At 37.6% G+C, this 15,983-nt stretch overlaps 1 protein-coding gene across 1 annotated transcript; it reads right to left on the reverse strand.

Annotated features, from left to right (window-relative positions):
- Positions 1–414: 414 nt before the first annotated feature.
- LOC128202714 (uncharacterized) lies at positions 415–8,279 on the reverse strand. The gene is made up of 4 exons (XM_052903787.1): positions 7,693–8,279; positions 7,293–7,331; positions 6,257–6,341; positions 415–2,278 (listed from the first exon to the last, which is right to left on the reverse strand). The coding sequence occupies exons 1-4, from the start codon at positions 8,117–8,119 to the stop codon at positions 1,768–1,770; spliced, it is 1,062 nt and encodes a 353-aa protein (XP_052759747.1). The 5' UTR covers positions 8,120–8,279; the 3' UTR covers positions 415–1,767.
- Between the last annotated feature and the right edge of the window lie 7,704 nt (positions 8,280–15,983).

The raw sequence follows: 15,983 nt of genomic DNA on the forward strand, positions 1-15,983 counted from the left end.
AAAAACACGGCCCATTTCCCCGGCTATCCCCGGTAATACCCCCGGACCTGAGGAGGGGGCCGTGGTTACAATTGGCTGGTGCATAACAGAAGGATTCACCTTTCAATGATTATAAATTAGTTTGGAAACAATTTTGTGTATATTTGTGCTTGTTTCAAAGATAGGGGTTTTATGCAAACCAGCCTTTTTTTTTTTTAATTGAATTCATTAGCAATTTCAACAAAAAGTCAAACCTCGATGGATCGAGCTCCCAGGGACCGACAAGAAATTCCTTAATCCTCGGGAAATACGAGCCAAGCAGGAATGCTTACATTTAGTAGAAAGAAATCGGTCCTTTATATCCAGATCGAGCCAACAAGAAAATCGAGCCAAGCGAATTCGAGACAACGGGGTTCGACTGTAGTAACATATCCATTACAAACTATAGTTTAATTTTCTTATACATTTAAGGGTATTTCACAATACAAAAAGTTGTTCGGGAAGGTCATCATTCCAACAGTTGAAAGCGTCTTGAGTTACACTTTTTTAGGTAAAACATAATACATGATAAATACTTTGATACACAGTTTATAATTAAGCGCTTCAAACCATCTTTGTACTGAGGGGATCTCGTAAGTTAGTATTACATTAATTATGTTAGAATTATTTATACTTGTAGTATTTCTATTACACTACAGCTCAGTTTCATCACTACTGTCAAACTATTCTCGACGTCTGTCCGGTTTATAATTAAGCCCTTCAAACTATCTTTGTACTGAGGCGATCCTTTATGCTATTACATTAAGTATGTTTGAATTGTTTATACTTAAGATTTCTATATCACTACAGCTCAGTAACAACACTACTGTCAAACTATTCTCGACATGGCTCCGGTTTATAATTAAGTCCTTCAAATCATCTTTGTACTGAGGGGATCCCTTAAGCTAGTATTACATTATGTATGTTTGAACTATTTAAACTTAGATTTTAATTACACTAAAGCTCAGATACATCGCTAATGTCAAACTATTCTCCACATGGCTCCGGTTTATAATTAAGCCCTTCAAACCCTCTTTGTACTGAGGCGACCCCTTAAGCTAGTATTACATTAAGGACGTTTGAATTACTTTTATATTATATTTAATATTATGATTCCTATTACACTATAGCTCAATAATAACACTACTATAAAACTATTCTCGACGTGTCTCCGATTAATAATTAAGTCCTTCAAATCATATTTGTACTGAGGCAACCCCTTAAGCTATTATTGCATCAAGTATGTTTGATTTATTTATACGTGTAGTATTTCTATTACACTAGAGCTCAGTAAAACACTACTGTCAAACTATTCTCGACGTATCTCCGGGTTATAATTAAGCCATTTAAACCATCATTGTACTGAGGCGACCCCTTAAGCTATAATTAGATTAAGTACGTTTGAATTATTTATTTATTATATTTATTATTAAGATTTCTATTACACTACAGCTCAATAACAACGCTTCTGTCAAACTATTCTCGACGTATATCCGGTTTACTGTGTAGTCATTCAAGCCCCCTTTGTTTTGAGGCGATCCCTTAAGTTATGAAACTACATATGTTTGAAATATGTATACTTAAGATATCCCTTACACTAAATCTCAGTTACTATACTACTGTCAAACAATTCTCGACTTATCTCCGGATTATTTTTAAGTCCTTCAAACCCTTATTGTTTTGAAGCGACCCCTTAAGTTATGACACTACGTATGTTTGAATTATTTATACATATGATCTCTAATTACGCTAAAGCTCAGTAACAATACTACTGTCGACCTGTTCTCGGAGTATTTCTGCATCGATAGTTTCTTCTATTAACTCCTCATGACTCAATAACACGTGGCGATCAAGCTTATTCCTCTTCCCCGTGAAAGTTGACGCACGTGCTCGGTATTCTAGCGTTCTCGCATGCTCTGCGGACATAGTCATACCTTTATTACTAGTATTTTCTGACAGCGTTGCCATATCTAACCTCGCAAGACCATCAGGAGCACTATAGGTATTCCTTCTCAGTGTTCCGCTGTCAAATTCAAAATTATCGGGGTAAGCACCTTGTTCGAATTGTTCCCCTTGGCTAATTTGATTTGATTGGTCAGAAATTTTGGACGACTTCCGCCTGGTACGTAATCGACTGTTTCTAATATTGGCGGGAGAGGCAAGTTGGTAATCCATGAAGTTGTCGTTAATGATCGTGTTGCTGTAGGCTGTAGCCGACCACAGATCTGTAATTCTCTGCTCGTCTTTTATCTTTTCTATCCTGTAATTAATAAGAGTTAGTTATATGACAATTATGCTATTTCTTAATGTCGCACACAGCACTGTGAAGTTGTAATGTTGTTATCTGTATGTAAATGCAGGCGCGTAGCTAGGGCCAAATTGGGATTACGCAGAACGATGACAGACAAAATATTAACCTATTCATCCCTTAGCCCCCCCCCCCCCCCCTTCGGATTTAATTTCAAATTCGTTTTTTTTTTCGGGGGTTTTGGTATGACAAAAACTTCGACCTGTCAAAATTTCAATACGCAACTGCGTATTTGCGTACAGTCAGCTACGCGCCTGAAATGTAACTACGCGCCTAAAATGTAAACTGTAACTAAAATATGTTCTATTCTTTGATATTCTGTTCGTTATTCAATATAAAACTGTACATGTTTATACATGAAAAGGAAGTTTTAAGTATGAACAGAAGGAAGAATAATGTAGGCGCAAATCTTCGATGTTTGCATTTGTAGTTGAATAGTTTTTTTTATTAATCCTTAAACAATTATTTTCAGATTGTTTGTATTTATAAATTTCCGTATAATTAAAAACTTTTCAACATCAGCTCTTACGTCTTTGATTTTGTTTTAGTATTGTGATAGACTTGGTGTATAACCGAAACACCGTTCAAGATATTCAGATGAAACTTGGTACACTTGTTCCCAGAGACTATAAGTATCTTCCATGGCCGAGAGTGTAAGATAGGTTCATTCCGACCCGAGCGTAGGGTGTTTTGCGGAAACGAGGTTTACCGAGTTTCCGCAAAACACCCTGCGCGAGGGTCGGGATGAACCTATCTTATACGAGCGGCTATGGTAGATGCTTTTTCTTCCACCTCAGTTAAACAAAATTAAGTAAAAATGTATTTTTTGCTGGAACTCTTTTTTGCTTAGTGAAAATAATTGCGTATGGATATGCGCTAGCACGTGGTTGTCATGGATAAACGCGCAGTGATCCAGTTAATATTAATAGTCAAATCGGTCTTTTTAAATAGTTCTAAGGAGAATGAAGCATTATTTCTTGAATGGTGCATGAAAACTGTTTTATGGTGACATTTGAAACGAGAAATAATTAATTAGTGTTCTAAATATTACCATAAGACAAGATTTCCTTGATGCTACTGACGACAGTCTTCAACAAGGGAGGTAATTACAATGTGGTAAAAGGAGTTCCATACGGGCATTTTATCTTCGCCCGTGGGCAAGAAAAGAATATCTAGCATGGTTAAATGATTGGATCTACTTATCTGAGGTGGGAGAAAGTACGCACCTGTATAGCAAATCCCATAACTCTTACTTTAATCATTGCTCCGTTAGGCCCCTTTTTCTAAAATTGAAAAAAAAAAAAAACACAAAAAGCGTTTTATAGCGTTTTTGCTCCGCTTGGCTCTTGTCTGAGGTGTATACACCGGCCTTAAAGCTGCACTCTCACAGATTTACCGATTTAACAACTTTTTTTATTTTTTGTCTTGGAGAGAGCATTTTATTGCGTAAATATCTGCAAACCAATGATAAAAGATTGCTGACAAAAGATCAGATCGCAGATTTTTATTTTTCCGTTCGAAAATTAATGTTTTATGACTTAAACCGTTACTAACGGTTTAAGAAAAATGCATTAAAACTTTATTTTTTCAACTTAAATTTAAAAATCTGCGATCTAATTTTTTGTCAGCAGTCTTATATAACTGGTTTCCATGCATTTTCGCAAAAAATGGCTCGTTCCATGACAAAAATAAAATAAAAAAAGTTGTTAAAACGTTCAATCTGTAAGAGTGCAGCTTTAAATTCAATAAAAAATGAACAGCAATTTTTATGAAATTAGATAACAAAAATCTTGTTTGCTAGTGCTAGTAATTGCGTTTATATCGAATCATTCGGAATATCTCGGCCATTTTCCATAAAAAACAACTTCGGCTCTATATGGATGTCGGAATTCTTTACATTTAACTCCGCTGCAAGTAGATCGCGTTGTAATTTCAATTTAGCAGTTAAGGCTTTTAAGCAATTTACTCTAATGAATATTTATCATTTATGCAATAAAACACTTCACTGGGAATCAATTTGAATTTAATCATATACATTTCACGCTTAAACATAACAATTAATTAAAATTATAATCATTATTTTACGAACTACTTTTACTCATGCACCGACGAACATCCTAGGCTCGATGGAAAAGGGCCAAAGTGCTCCGATTGATACCGAATATGTACAGTAATTTATGTGAAACGACACGTGTACGTCTACATTAGGACTATTTTTTACGTTATCCAGGTCTGTGTTCATATTATAAGTCTAAAATGGCATGTTAAACACGAGGACAGAAATTAATGAGAATATCAGTTCACCTTTAAATACAAGATAATAGAGAGATTCCACGAACGACTGCAACTATTACATGTACATTTGGCGTAGCTTAGAGATGTACTCTTACTCCCAAATAAGATTTACCACAAATAATACAATTGTTTTATTATACCCAATATTAATAAATGTTGAAAACAATGGTTCTTATGAAGGATACCAAGTTTATTATGAAAGAAAGGTGCAGAAAACACTGTACTTCTACCTTATGAGACGATAGTAGATCACAGTAATTTTTTTAGCACTCACCAATCATTTAATATTTTTGCGTTTTCAGCTATTAAATACACGGTTACAACCTTATTATCAGTTATTATTATTTTCCATAAATGCATTATTTAGTAAGTAGTTGAAGGTTCATCACTCAAAATTTATGTTTGTTATACATGTGTATGTATTGATTTGGAATAAGAGTGTCACTTTAAAGCTTCCTACGCATCCTCTCTCAACTCGGCGAGGCTACAAGACTTAGTTTACAAACAACAATGGTGCATTGTCAATGTTATGAATAATGTTAGCTCAAATGTTAGCTTAAAGATGCACTCTTACTTACTAATAAGATTTACCACAATTAAGAATATTGTTTTAATATTCCAAAAAGGGTGAATAAATGTCAACAAAATTTGTTCTTGTGAAAGATACCGAGTTTAATTTGAAAGAAATGAGCATAAAACAGGGTATTTATACCTTATGAGACTATAGTATTATACCTTATGAGACTATAGTATTATACCTTATGAGACTATAGTATTATACCTTATGAGACTATAGTATTATACCTTATGAGACTATAGTATTATACCTTATGAGACTATAGTATTATACCTTATGAGACTATAGTAGAACACAGTAAATCTTTTAGCATTCACCAATCATTTAATAATTTTGCGCTTTCTGATATTCAATACACGGTTACAATCTTGTTATCAGTAAGTAATATTTTCCATAAATGTATCATATAGTAAGTTGTTAAAGGTTTTTCAGTCAAAATTTATGTTTGTTATACATTTGTATGTATTGATTTTGAATAAGAGTGTCACTTTAATTAGTGAAAGCGAAATACAAATTTAAAGCCAAATTTATAATATAACTTATAACTTTGAAGACATACTATAATATAACTACCGAACACCAACTGTCGCTACAACCGGTGGTATTCCTGCGCGAATATTATGTTTTAGCATAATGAATACTTATCACATTCTAAATGTATCCGGGTCCATAACCATTCGGAACTCCTCGGCCATTTTCTATCGAAACAACCTCGGATGTATATGGACGGTTTACAATGTCAAAAATCGGTACACTTTAACTACGCTGCAAGTAGATCGCGTAGTAATCTCATTTTAGCAGTTAAACTTAATGACTTAACTCTTTGTAATCTTTATTATGCTTGCATAGCACTTCACTGGCAATCAATTTAGACTTAGATCTACAAATACAAGCTAAAACAATACATTTTATAAATGAAATTATTCAAAATATTACGAACTACTTCTACTGATGTACCGGCATACATCCGAGGTTGTTTTCGATAGAAAATGGCCGAGGAGTTCCGAATGTTTCATAATATGACACGATGTACAATGATAAATTCCCGTATTACATACCATTTTCGTCTCTTCAGTAGAAAACAAACTATAGACACCAGGATAACGGCCACTACGACGACCACACTAACTCCGACAGTGATGCCTGAAAGATATCACGCAACGGTGTTACCTATGGAAGCGCATATCGTATATACTGATAATGTGGTATTGTAATCTTGTCGACTTGGTTAAAGGAGACTTGATAAGTTATTATAAGTAACGGGGTATATCCCGTGTCGGGTCACCTACTTACCCCGTAACGTATGTATCACGTCTACAACCTGTTTACATGTTTAAATGTTTCATTTATTTATCGGAATATTCATCGGAATCGGAAAATAGACGCCATTTTGGTACGATATAAATTTGGTGATATATGGAAAAATATGGGGTCACCGCGTGACCAGTGTTGGACCAATGGCGTTGCGTCATTCATGCTGGAGGTGTGATATAGCGATATATTTTTTTCAACAATAATGTCGACTTGTTCACTTATTAACTGAGTTTGTTAACTAGGTTTTTACATCCCAGTATGCTTTTTTGTAATATATAATATATTATACCTATAACGTCTGTTTAATATTGAAAAATAATTTATAAGCAAGGTAGCCATAACGATTTCTAAAAATATACCAAAAGAGGAAACCCAAAACCGTGGTGCAATCGTCATCTTGTCACAAGACTTAAGCTATGGAAGCGTATACCGTTTATACTGATGATCTTATCAAGTAATCTTGTCGGGTTTTTTTTATGCCAGTATGGCGAGTTCTATCACGACGCGTTGTCAAAATTATGTCGACTCTTTCACTTATTCACGTCAAGGTTTATATGCTTTCTGTTGACAAAACAAGTTGTCTTGACGAAAACAATGTCGACAAAACGTGTTGAACCTTTTTTGTCGACTGTCAATCGAAGCAACATAATTATTCAGTTGAGGAATTGAACAAATCGACATAATTTAACAACATATAATGTAATAACACGACAAGACAACAAGACGACACAGCCTCATATCCTTATTATATACGATATACGCTTCCATAACTGTACTTACCGATGTATATACTGCAGTTTCCGGTCTGTGAATGGCTATCTGCAGTTAAATAAGTATTACGGTAACTACTGTTCGCATTAATCACAACACAGTATTATTCGGAAACTTTGTCTTATCTTTGAAATTGTTATCCAGTCATTGTAACACAAAATTCAACGTTTTTGTTAAAATTGTTATTTTGTAACTTGATAACTGCATGCATTCTGTATGGAATGTTACTGTTTTTGAATGTTGTAATGGCCCATGGGGATGGCCCCGACCCCTAGGTCCCTATTACGAGGCAAATAAAAGGGGTCCTCGAGATCTCAAAAAGGAAAAAAAAGAATCAACTTTTTTTACTTTGTTTAAAACTGAACATTTTGCCAATTTAAATAATTATGTAATATAGCAACTGGAATACCTATTACTGATGTGCCTGTTGACGCAATCGTTGACGAAGAAGAGCTCACACCAAGCGTTGATGAATGTCTGCTTGATGGTTCAGATTTAGTCCGAGTAGAAGTGGAAGTTTTAATGTCTGTATTTGTCTCTGGCGACGGTGTCAATGTGTTGGTCCTTGTTGTAGTGGCACTGGCTGTTGCGTTGCTAAAAGATCGCCCGATGGTCGAAGCAGCATTTGTCTCCTTGACAAAAGTTGTGGATGTTGTCGTATTTTGCTCAGATACTTTATCTGTTGATGTAATTGTTGCACCTGCGGTTGAAGACCTAGCTGATGTTATTCGTTGGTTGTCTGTTGTTGTTGGTAGATGGGTAGATGCTGCTGTATGTTCTGATTGCCTTCTAGTAGTGTTCGTATTGTTGGAGTTGTCCATTATAGTGGCAAACATTTTGCACAATTACTCGTGATATTTCATAAATATCTAAATTAGTTATCCACATATGAATTCGACCTGTCCTTCAAATAAATTCATTTCTGAAACTGCTTTATCATTAAGTGCATACTTTATTTAATTAAAACGTAAAGTGAGAGCATGTATAAATATAACCAGAAAGCAAACATCCTGAATATCAAATGTGGAAAGGAAGTTTATCTTAAGTACATCAAAGTGTTTACATATTATCATAAATTTCGTTGTGGACGATGGTGGATTATGAAATAAAAAAAATAATAATGATGACATTATTAATAACCACTTTTAATAAACAATTATTTACATTTATATTGCAGTTATCGGCAAATCCGTATATGCCGTTCATGAAAAGTACATGATTTATTTGTTCATTGGCTGTTTCTCTCAAGTTTCTGATATATGGGCCATTAAAATTTGTTTAAAGGCTTCTTAACGTCTGGGTTTTGCTACGATATAATTGAAACGTTATTTTAGTTTGTGACTGTAAAATTACACCACGCTTTTACACAAACAAACACGGTACGTTTACTTTCGTTTTTAATCGACGATAAATTCTATTATAATACAGTCGAACCCCGTTGGCTCGAACTCGCTTGGCTCGAATTCCCCGTTGACTCGAACTGGATGTAAAGGCCCGATTTCTTTATACTGAAGGTAAGCATTCCTGCTTAGCTAGAATTTTCCGTGGCTCGAGGTATTTTCGCCGGTCCCTGGGAGTTCGAGCCAACGGGGTTCGACTGTACATGGCCCTATTGACATTTTCACTCCCTAAATTTGCATCCTCTGTTATGTTTAACTCTCATATCGATCATGCATACATGTTAATCCATTCATACTCGAATACTTAGTACTTAAAGTGCTTTTTCAAGTAATCAGTCACATCATATTTTTAAAAGTAACGTTTTTATGAGTATTTATTACGGATATTAGTAATTCCTAAAAATAACGAAAACAGCAACAATTTTTTAAAGCTGAATAGAGCTGTTTTTGTACTAAGAAAACATTATCCTTTGACGTCATTGGCTTGCTCCGTCTTGCTCTACCATTCGGAACTCCTCGGCCATTTTCCATCAAAAACTATCTCGGATGAATATGGGCGGTTTACAATGTCAGATATCGTACATTTAACTACGCTGCTAGTAGATCGCGTAGTATTTTCATTTTAGCAGTTAACCTTAATGACTTTACTCTTGGAAATTTTTAATTGCTTATACAATTAAACACTTAACCGGCAATCAATTTAACCTTAGTAATAAAAATACACATTAAAACACTACCATTTATTAATACTGCTATTAAAATGTTCACGAAATACTTTCTCTGCTAACGGCATAAGCTTTATGCACCAGTCAATTGTAACCACGTCCCCCCCTACACCCTCCCCCCCCCCCAGGTGCGAGGGTATACCGGGGATAGCCGGGGAAATGGGCCGTGTGTTTACCTTCCACGTGGCCCCGCAGTGCCGGGTGAATGCGGTGGTTTTGTAGTCGCGCCAAATATAGCGGGGAATGTGCCTTACTTAGGGTCCCTGGGGTGCGGGGGCATTTGGCGGGGATTTTACCATCAGTTCGTCCTTGCAGGGCGGGGTTTTTACCCGGGGTTGGCTGGACCGAAAGTCAAAGTCCCCGCTATTCCCCGGACCTGGGGGCCGTGGTTACAATTGACTGGTGCATTATACCCTCGGGAATCTAAAAGTGACACTCTTATTCAAAATCAGTACATACTCATGTATAACAAACACAAATTTTGGTGATAAACCTTTAACTACTTACTAAATAGTGCATTTATGGAAAATATTGATTACTGATAACAAGATCGACACCGTCTATTTAATAGCTGACAACGCAAAAATATTACATGATTGGTGATTGCTAAAAGATTTACTGTGATTTACTATCGTGTCATTTTATAGATTTGCCGTGTTGCAGCTTTATTTCCAATTAAACTCGGTATCCTTTATAAAAACTATTATTTGTGACTTTTTTCATCCTTTTAGGTATAATTAAACAAATCTATTAATTGTGATAAATCTTATTTCGGAGTACGAGTGCATCTTTAATGATTTATGCAAACTCTTCATTGGCAATCAATTTAAACATAAATATTCTAAATACATGTTAAAACACTTCAAATAATCATATTATTAAAAAAATACGAACTACTTCTACTGATGTACCGGCATACATCCGAGGTTGTTTTCGATGGAAAATGGCCGAGGAGTTTCGAATGTTAGGTACATAAGCAAATCGTTTAAATTCTCTTACTGAAAGCAGTATTGAAAGCATCGGTGGATTAAAAACATCCTACTTGCCATTCAATTGCTGATCTATTTAAGTAAATCCGCACCTTGGCCACTATTTCTAAATTTTCTTAACATTATTCGCTTTCTTAAAATATTCTTAGTCAAATTAAAAATTAAATTATAAGTACAGGTGATTTTAAAATAAAACATGTTTTATCAACAATAATAGTGACATTAAAATATTTCAAACATTATCTAGTTGTAAAATCAAAGGACCAGATATACAAAGCTTCGGACAATGACTTAAGTAAAGGAATGCCGTAACATGGCAAATAAATTTCAGTCCTGCTGTCAAATAAAGCCACAAGTCCATCAGTATTTCGCTTTCATTATCTTACCGAGCAGCAATGGAACCGCCCCAGCGACATTAGTCTAAACATCAATAAATGTACAACGACTGTGGAAGCGAGTGCACTGATAATCCCGCAACATTGGCTTCCCAGCAGTGTAGCAACAAGGTAACCTCACCAGAACATGTTACCCACCAGCAACCAAGTTCCCTCACCTTTCCATCCCATAAGCAGCAATGCACCCTCACCTGCCCATGTTACTGAGCCAGCAACCAAGTAGTTGCTTCTCAGGAGCAAACAAGAACCGTCACATGCCCATGTTAATAGCGTTGCTCTTCTCACTATCAACACATTACCCTAACCTGCCCACCTTAACAGCGATGCTCTTCTGACCAGCAACCAAGTACCCTCACCTGCCCGTGTAAACAGCGTTGCTCTTCCCACCAGCAACCAAATACCCTTATCGGTCCGTGTAAACAGCGCTGCTCTTCCCATTAGTAGCCAAGTACCCTCGTCTGCCCTTGTTTACTGTGTAGCTCTTCCCAGCAGCAACCAAGTACCATCACCTTCCCATGTTAACAGCCGCGTTACTTCTCCCACCAACAACCAAATACCCTTATCGGTCCGTGTAAACAGCGTTGCTCTTCCCACCAGCAACCAAATACCCTTATCGGTCCGTGTAAACAGCGTTGCTCTTCCCACCAGCAACCAAGTACCCTCACCTGCCCGTGTAAACAGCGTTGCTCTTCCCACCAGCAACCAAGTACCCTTATCGGTTCTCGTAAACAGCGTTGCCCTTCCCACCAGCAACCAAATACCCTTATCAGTCCGTAAACACAGTGGCTCCTCCCCCGAGCCAAATGTCCAAACGCGTCATCTGTTGTAGTGCCAATGATGGGGAAAATGACCCAACGCTTCATCATCTGAAGTGCCAATGATAAGAAAATATTCCAAAGCGTCTACTGTTGTAGTGTCAATGATCGGAAAAATGGTCCAACGTGTCGTCCTTGGTAGTGCAAATGATGGTGAAATGCCCATACGCTTCATCGGCTATAGTACCAATGATGGAGAATATTGTACCAACGCTTAATCCGTTGTAGTGCCAAATATGGGGAAAATGACCCAACGCTTCATCAGCTGTAGTGCCAAATATGGGGAAATGACCCAACGCTTCATCAGCTGTAGTGCCAAATATGGGGAAAATGACCCAACGCTTTATCAGCTGTAGTGCCAAATATGGGGAAAATGACCCAACGCTTCATCAGCTGTAGTGCCAAATATGGGGAAAATGACCCAACGCTTCATCAGCTGTAGTGCCAAATATGGGGAAAATGACCCAACGCTTCATCAGCTGTAGTGCCAAATATGGGGAAAATGACCCAACGCTTCATCAGATGTAGTGCCAAATATGGGGAAAATGACCCAACGCTTCATCAGCAGTAGTGCCAAATATGGGGAAAATGACCCAACGCTTCATCAGCTGTAGTGCCAAATATGGGGAAAATGACCCAACGCTTCATCAGCTGTAGTGCCAATGATGGGGGAAATTCCCCAACGCGTCATCCGTTGTAGTGCCATTGATAGCGAAAATGTTCCAACACGTCATCCGTTGTTTAATTGAGAAAATGCCCAAATGCGTCACCCGTTATAGTGCCTATGATGGAAAAAATGTTCCAACGCGGCATCCGTTGTGGTGCCAATGATGAGGAAAATGTCCCAACACGTCATCCGTTGTAGTGCCATTGATAGGGAAAATGTTCCAACGCGTCATCCAATGTACTGCAATGATGGGAAAATGTACCAACGTGTCGTCCTTGGTAGTGCCAATGATGGGGGAACATGTTCCAACGCTTCATCGGCTGTAGTGCCAATGATGAGGAAAATGTTCGAACGCTTCATCGGTTGTAGTGCAAATGATTGGGAAAATGCCCCAACACGTTATCCGTTCTAGTGCCAATGATGGGGGAAAATGCCCCAACGCTTTATCCGCTGTAGAGCAAATGATGGGGAAAATATACAAATGCGTCATCCGTTGTAGTGCCAATGGCGGGGAAAATGACCCAACGCTTCACCGCTGTAGTCCCAATGATGAGAAAATACAAGTTCCAAAGCCTCTACCATTGTAGTGTCGATAATTGGGAAAATGTTTCAACGCGTCATCCGTTGTAGTGCCAATGATGGGGAAATGTCCCAACGCTTCATCGGCTATAGTGCCAATAATGAGGAAAATGTACCAACGCTTTATCCGTTGTAGTTCGACTTTGATGGTGTGAAGTGCAAATGTAATATTCGTTAGTGCCACTATGATAGAGTAAAGTGCCATTATGATTGTGAACTTTGTTAGGGACAACATGATCTGCTTGATCTGCTTGAGTGCGACAATGATATTGTTTAGTGCAACGGTGAAAAAGTGTAGTGTTGTTGTTTTTTATCTTAGCAAGTGCCACTATGATAGTGTTGAGTGCTACAGTGATCTTGTTTAGTGATAATAAGGTCTCATAGAATGCCTCTTTGATCTAATTTTGTGTCATGATGATATACTGTAGTGCTAATATTGTGTTTAGTGCCACGATGATGAAGTGTATTGCAACTCTGATATTATTTTCGTACTACGATGATTTAGTGTCTTATGTCTTGTTTAGTACCACGATGATCTTGATTAGTACCACGGCGATGTAGTGTAGTGTCACTCTGTTTTAGATTCATGCTACGATGATCTAGTGTAGTGCTACTGCGATCTTGTTTAGTATTACCGTGACCTCGTGTTGAGGTACGATGATGTAGTGTCCTGTAACTGCGATCTTGTTTAGTACTACTGCCATCTTGTTTAGAGCGAAGATGATGTATCGTAGTGCCAAAGTGATTTCAATTCATGCTACGACAAGCTGGAATAGTGCTACTCCGATCCTGTTTAGTGCTTCTGTGATCTAGTGTTGTGGTAAATTATCAAGTGAAGTGTCACTGTGATCTTGTTTAGTGCCAAGCTGATGTAGTTTAGTGCCACCATCAACTAGTTTATTGCACCCATGTTATAGTTTAATGCTACTGGGATCTAATATAGTGCCGCGATGATGTAGTGTAGTGCTAATGAGATCTTGTTTAGTGCCATAATGATCTATTGTAATGCCACAATCCTCTAGTGTAGTGTCACTGTGATATTGTTTAGTGCCACGATGATGTAGTGTAGTGCTAATGTGATTTTATTTAATGCAACGATGATCTAGTGTACTGCCATAATGCTAAGTGTAATGCCACCATGTTCTAGTGTAATGATACAATGCTCTAGTGTAATGCAACAATGCTCTAGTGTTATGCCACAATGCTCTAGTGTAGTGCCACAATGATCCAGTGTAGTGCCACGATGCCCTAGTGTTGTGCCACAATGCTCAAGTGTAATGCCACAATGCTCTAGTGTAATGATACAATGCTCTAGTGTAGTGCCACGATGCCCTAGTGTTGTGCCACAATGTTCTAGTGTAGTGCCCCGATGCTCTAGTGTTGTTCCACAATGCTCAAGTGTAATGCCACAATGCTCTAGTGTAGAACCACAATGTTCTAGTGTAATGATACAATGCTCTAGTGTAATGCTATAATGCTCTAGTGTTATGCCACAATGCTCTAGTGTTGTGCCACAATGCTTCAGTGTAGTGAAACGATGATGCAGTGTAATGCCACAATGCTCTAGTGTAGTGTCACGATGCTCTAGTGCTGTGCCACAATGCTCAAGTGTAATGCCACAATGCTCTAGTGTAGAACCACAATGCTCTAGTGTTGTGCCAAAATGCTCGAGTGTAGTGCAACAATGATCGAGTGAAATGCCACAATGTTCAAATGTAATTCCACAATGCTCTAATGTATTGCCACAATGCTCTACTGTATTGCCACAATGCTCTAGTGTAGTGCCACGATGCTCTACTGTTGTGCCACAATGCTCAAGTGTAATGCCAAAATGCTCTTGTGTAGAACCACAATGCTCTAGTGTTGTGCCACAATGCTCGAGTGTAGTGCCACAATGCTCGAGTGAAATGCCACAATGTTCAAATGTAATGCCACAATGCTCTAGTGTATTGCCACAATGCTCTAGTGTAATTCCACAATGTTTTAGTGTAGTGCCACAATGCTCTGGTGTAATGAAAATGTTTAAGTGTAGTGCTTCAATGCTCTAGTATAATGCCAAAATGTTTTAGTGTAATTGCACAATGATCTAGTGCAATTCCACAATGTTTTAGTGTAGTGCCACAATGCTCTAATGTGAGCCACAATGCTCTAGTGTAATTCCACAGAGCTCTAGTGTAGTGCCACGATGCTCTAGTGTTATGCCACGATGCTCTAGTGTATTGACACAATGTTTAAGTGTAGTGCCACAATGCTCTAGTGTATTGACACAATGTTTAAGTGTAGTGCCACAATGCTCTAGTGTAATGCCACAATGTTTTAGTGTAATGCCACAATGTTTTAGTGTAGTGCCACAATGCTCTAATGTAGTGCAACAATGCTCTAGTTTCATGCCACAATGCTCTAGTGTAATGCCACAATGTTCTAGTATTATGCAACAATGTTTTAGTGTAGTGCCACAATGCTCTACTGTTGTGCCAAAATGCTCTAGTGTAATTCCACAATGCTCTAGTATAATGCCACAATGCTCTAGTGTAGTGACACAATGCTCTACGGTTGCGCCAAAATGCTATAGTGTAATGCCACAATGCTCAAGTGTAATGCATAAGTGCTCTAGTGTAGTGACAAAATGCTCTACTGTAGTGCCAAAATGTTCTAGTGTAATGCCACAATGCTCTAATGTAGTGACACAATGCTCTACTATAGTGCAACAATGCTCTAGTGTAATGCCACAATGCTCTAGTGTAGTGATACAATGCTCTACTGTAGTGCCAAAATGCTCTAGTGTAATGCCACAATGCTCTAGTGTAATGCCACAATGCTCTAGTGTAGTGACACAATGCTCTAGTGTAGTGACACAATGCTCTACTGTTGTGCCAAAATGCTAATATACAGTACAAAGTGCATATTTAAAAAAAATAATATATTTTTTCACATATTCGGTATTATATTTTTTAGTAAGGAATTATAAGATTTTTTTTTGATTTTTTTTAAAAAATGATTAAGTTTGAAAATCCGGTGCCAGTGCGAGGACCTAGACTAAGTTATTATTGCAATAGATTCCGATATTTCAATACACTACGACGAATGTCTAATTGGCGACCTAGTTTTTATCATGTTTTTGGGAAAGTAT

Source organism: Mya arenaria, chromosome 9 (assembly GCF_026914265.1).
Source record: "Mya arenaria isolate MELC-2E11 chromosome 9, ASM2691426v1".
In the NCBI taxonomy this organism is placed as follows: domain Eukaryota; kingdom Metazoa; phylum Mollusca; class Bivalvia; order Myida; family Myidae; genus Mya; species Mya arenaria.

Coding starts and splice junctions, on each gene's coding strand:
- LOC128202714 (XM_052903787.1), bottom strand. CDS start 8,119: ATGTTTGCCACTATAATGGACAACTCCAACAATACGAACACTACTAGA. Junction 6,342..7,292: donor AAACTGCAGTATATACATCG/GTAAGTACAGTT, acceptor GATATCTTTCAG/GCATCACTGTCGGAGTTAGT. Junction 2,279..6,256: donor CTACTGAAGAGACGAAAATG/GTATGTAATACG, acceptor TATTAATTACAG/GATAGAAAAGATAAAAGACG.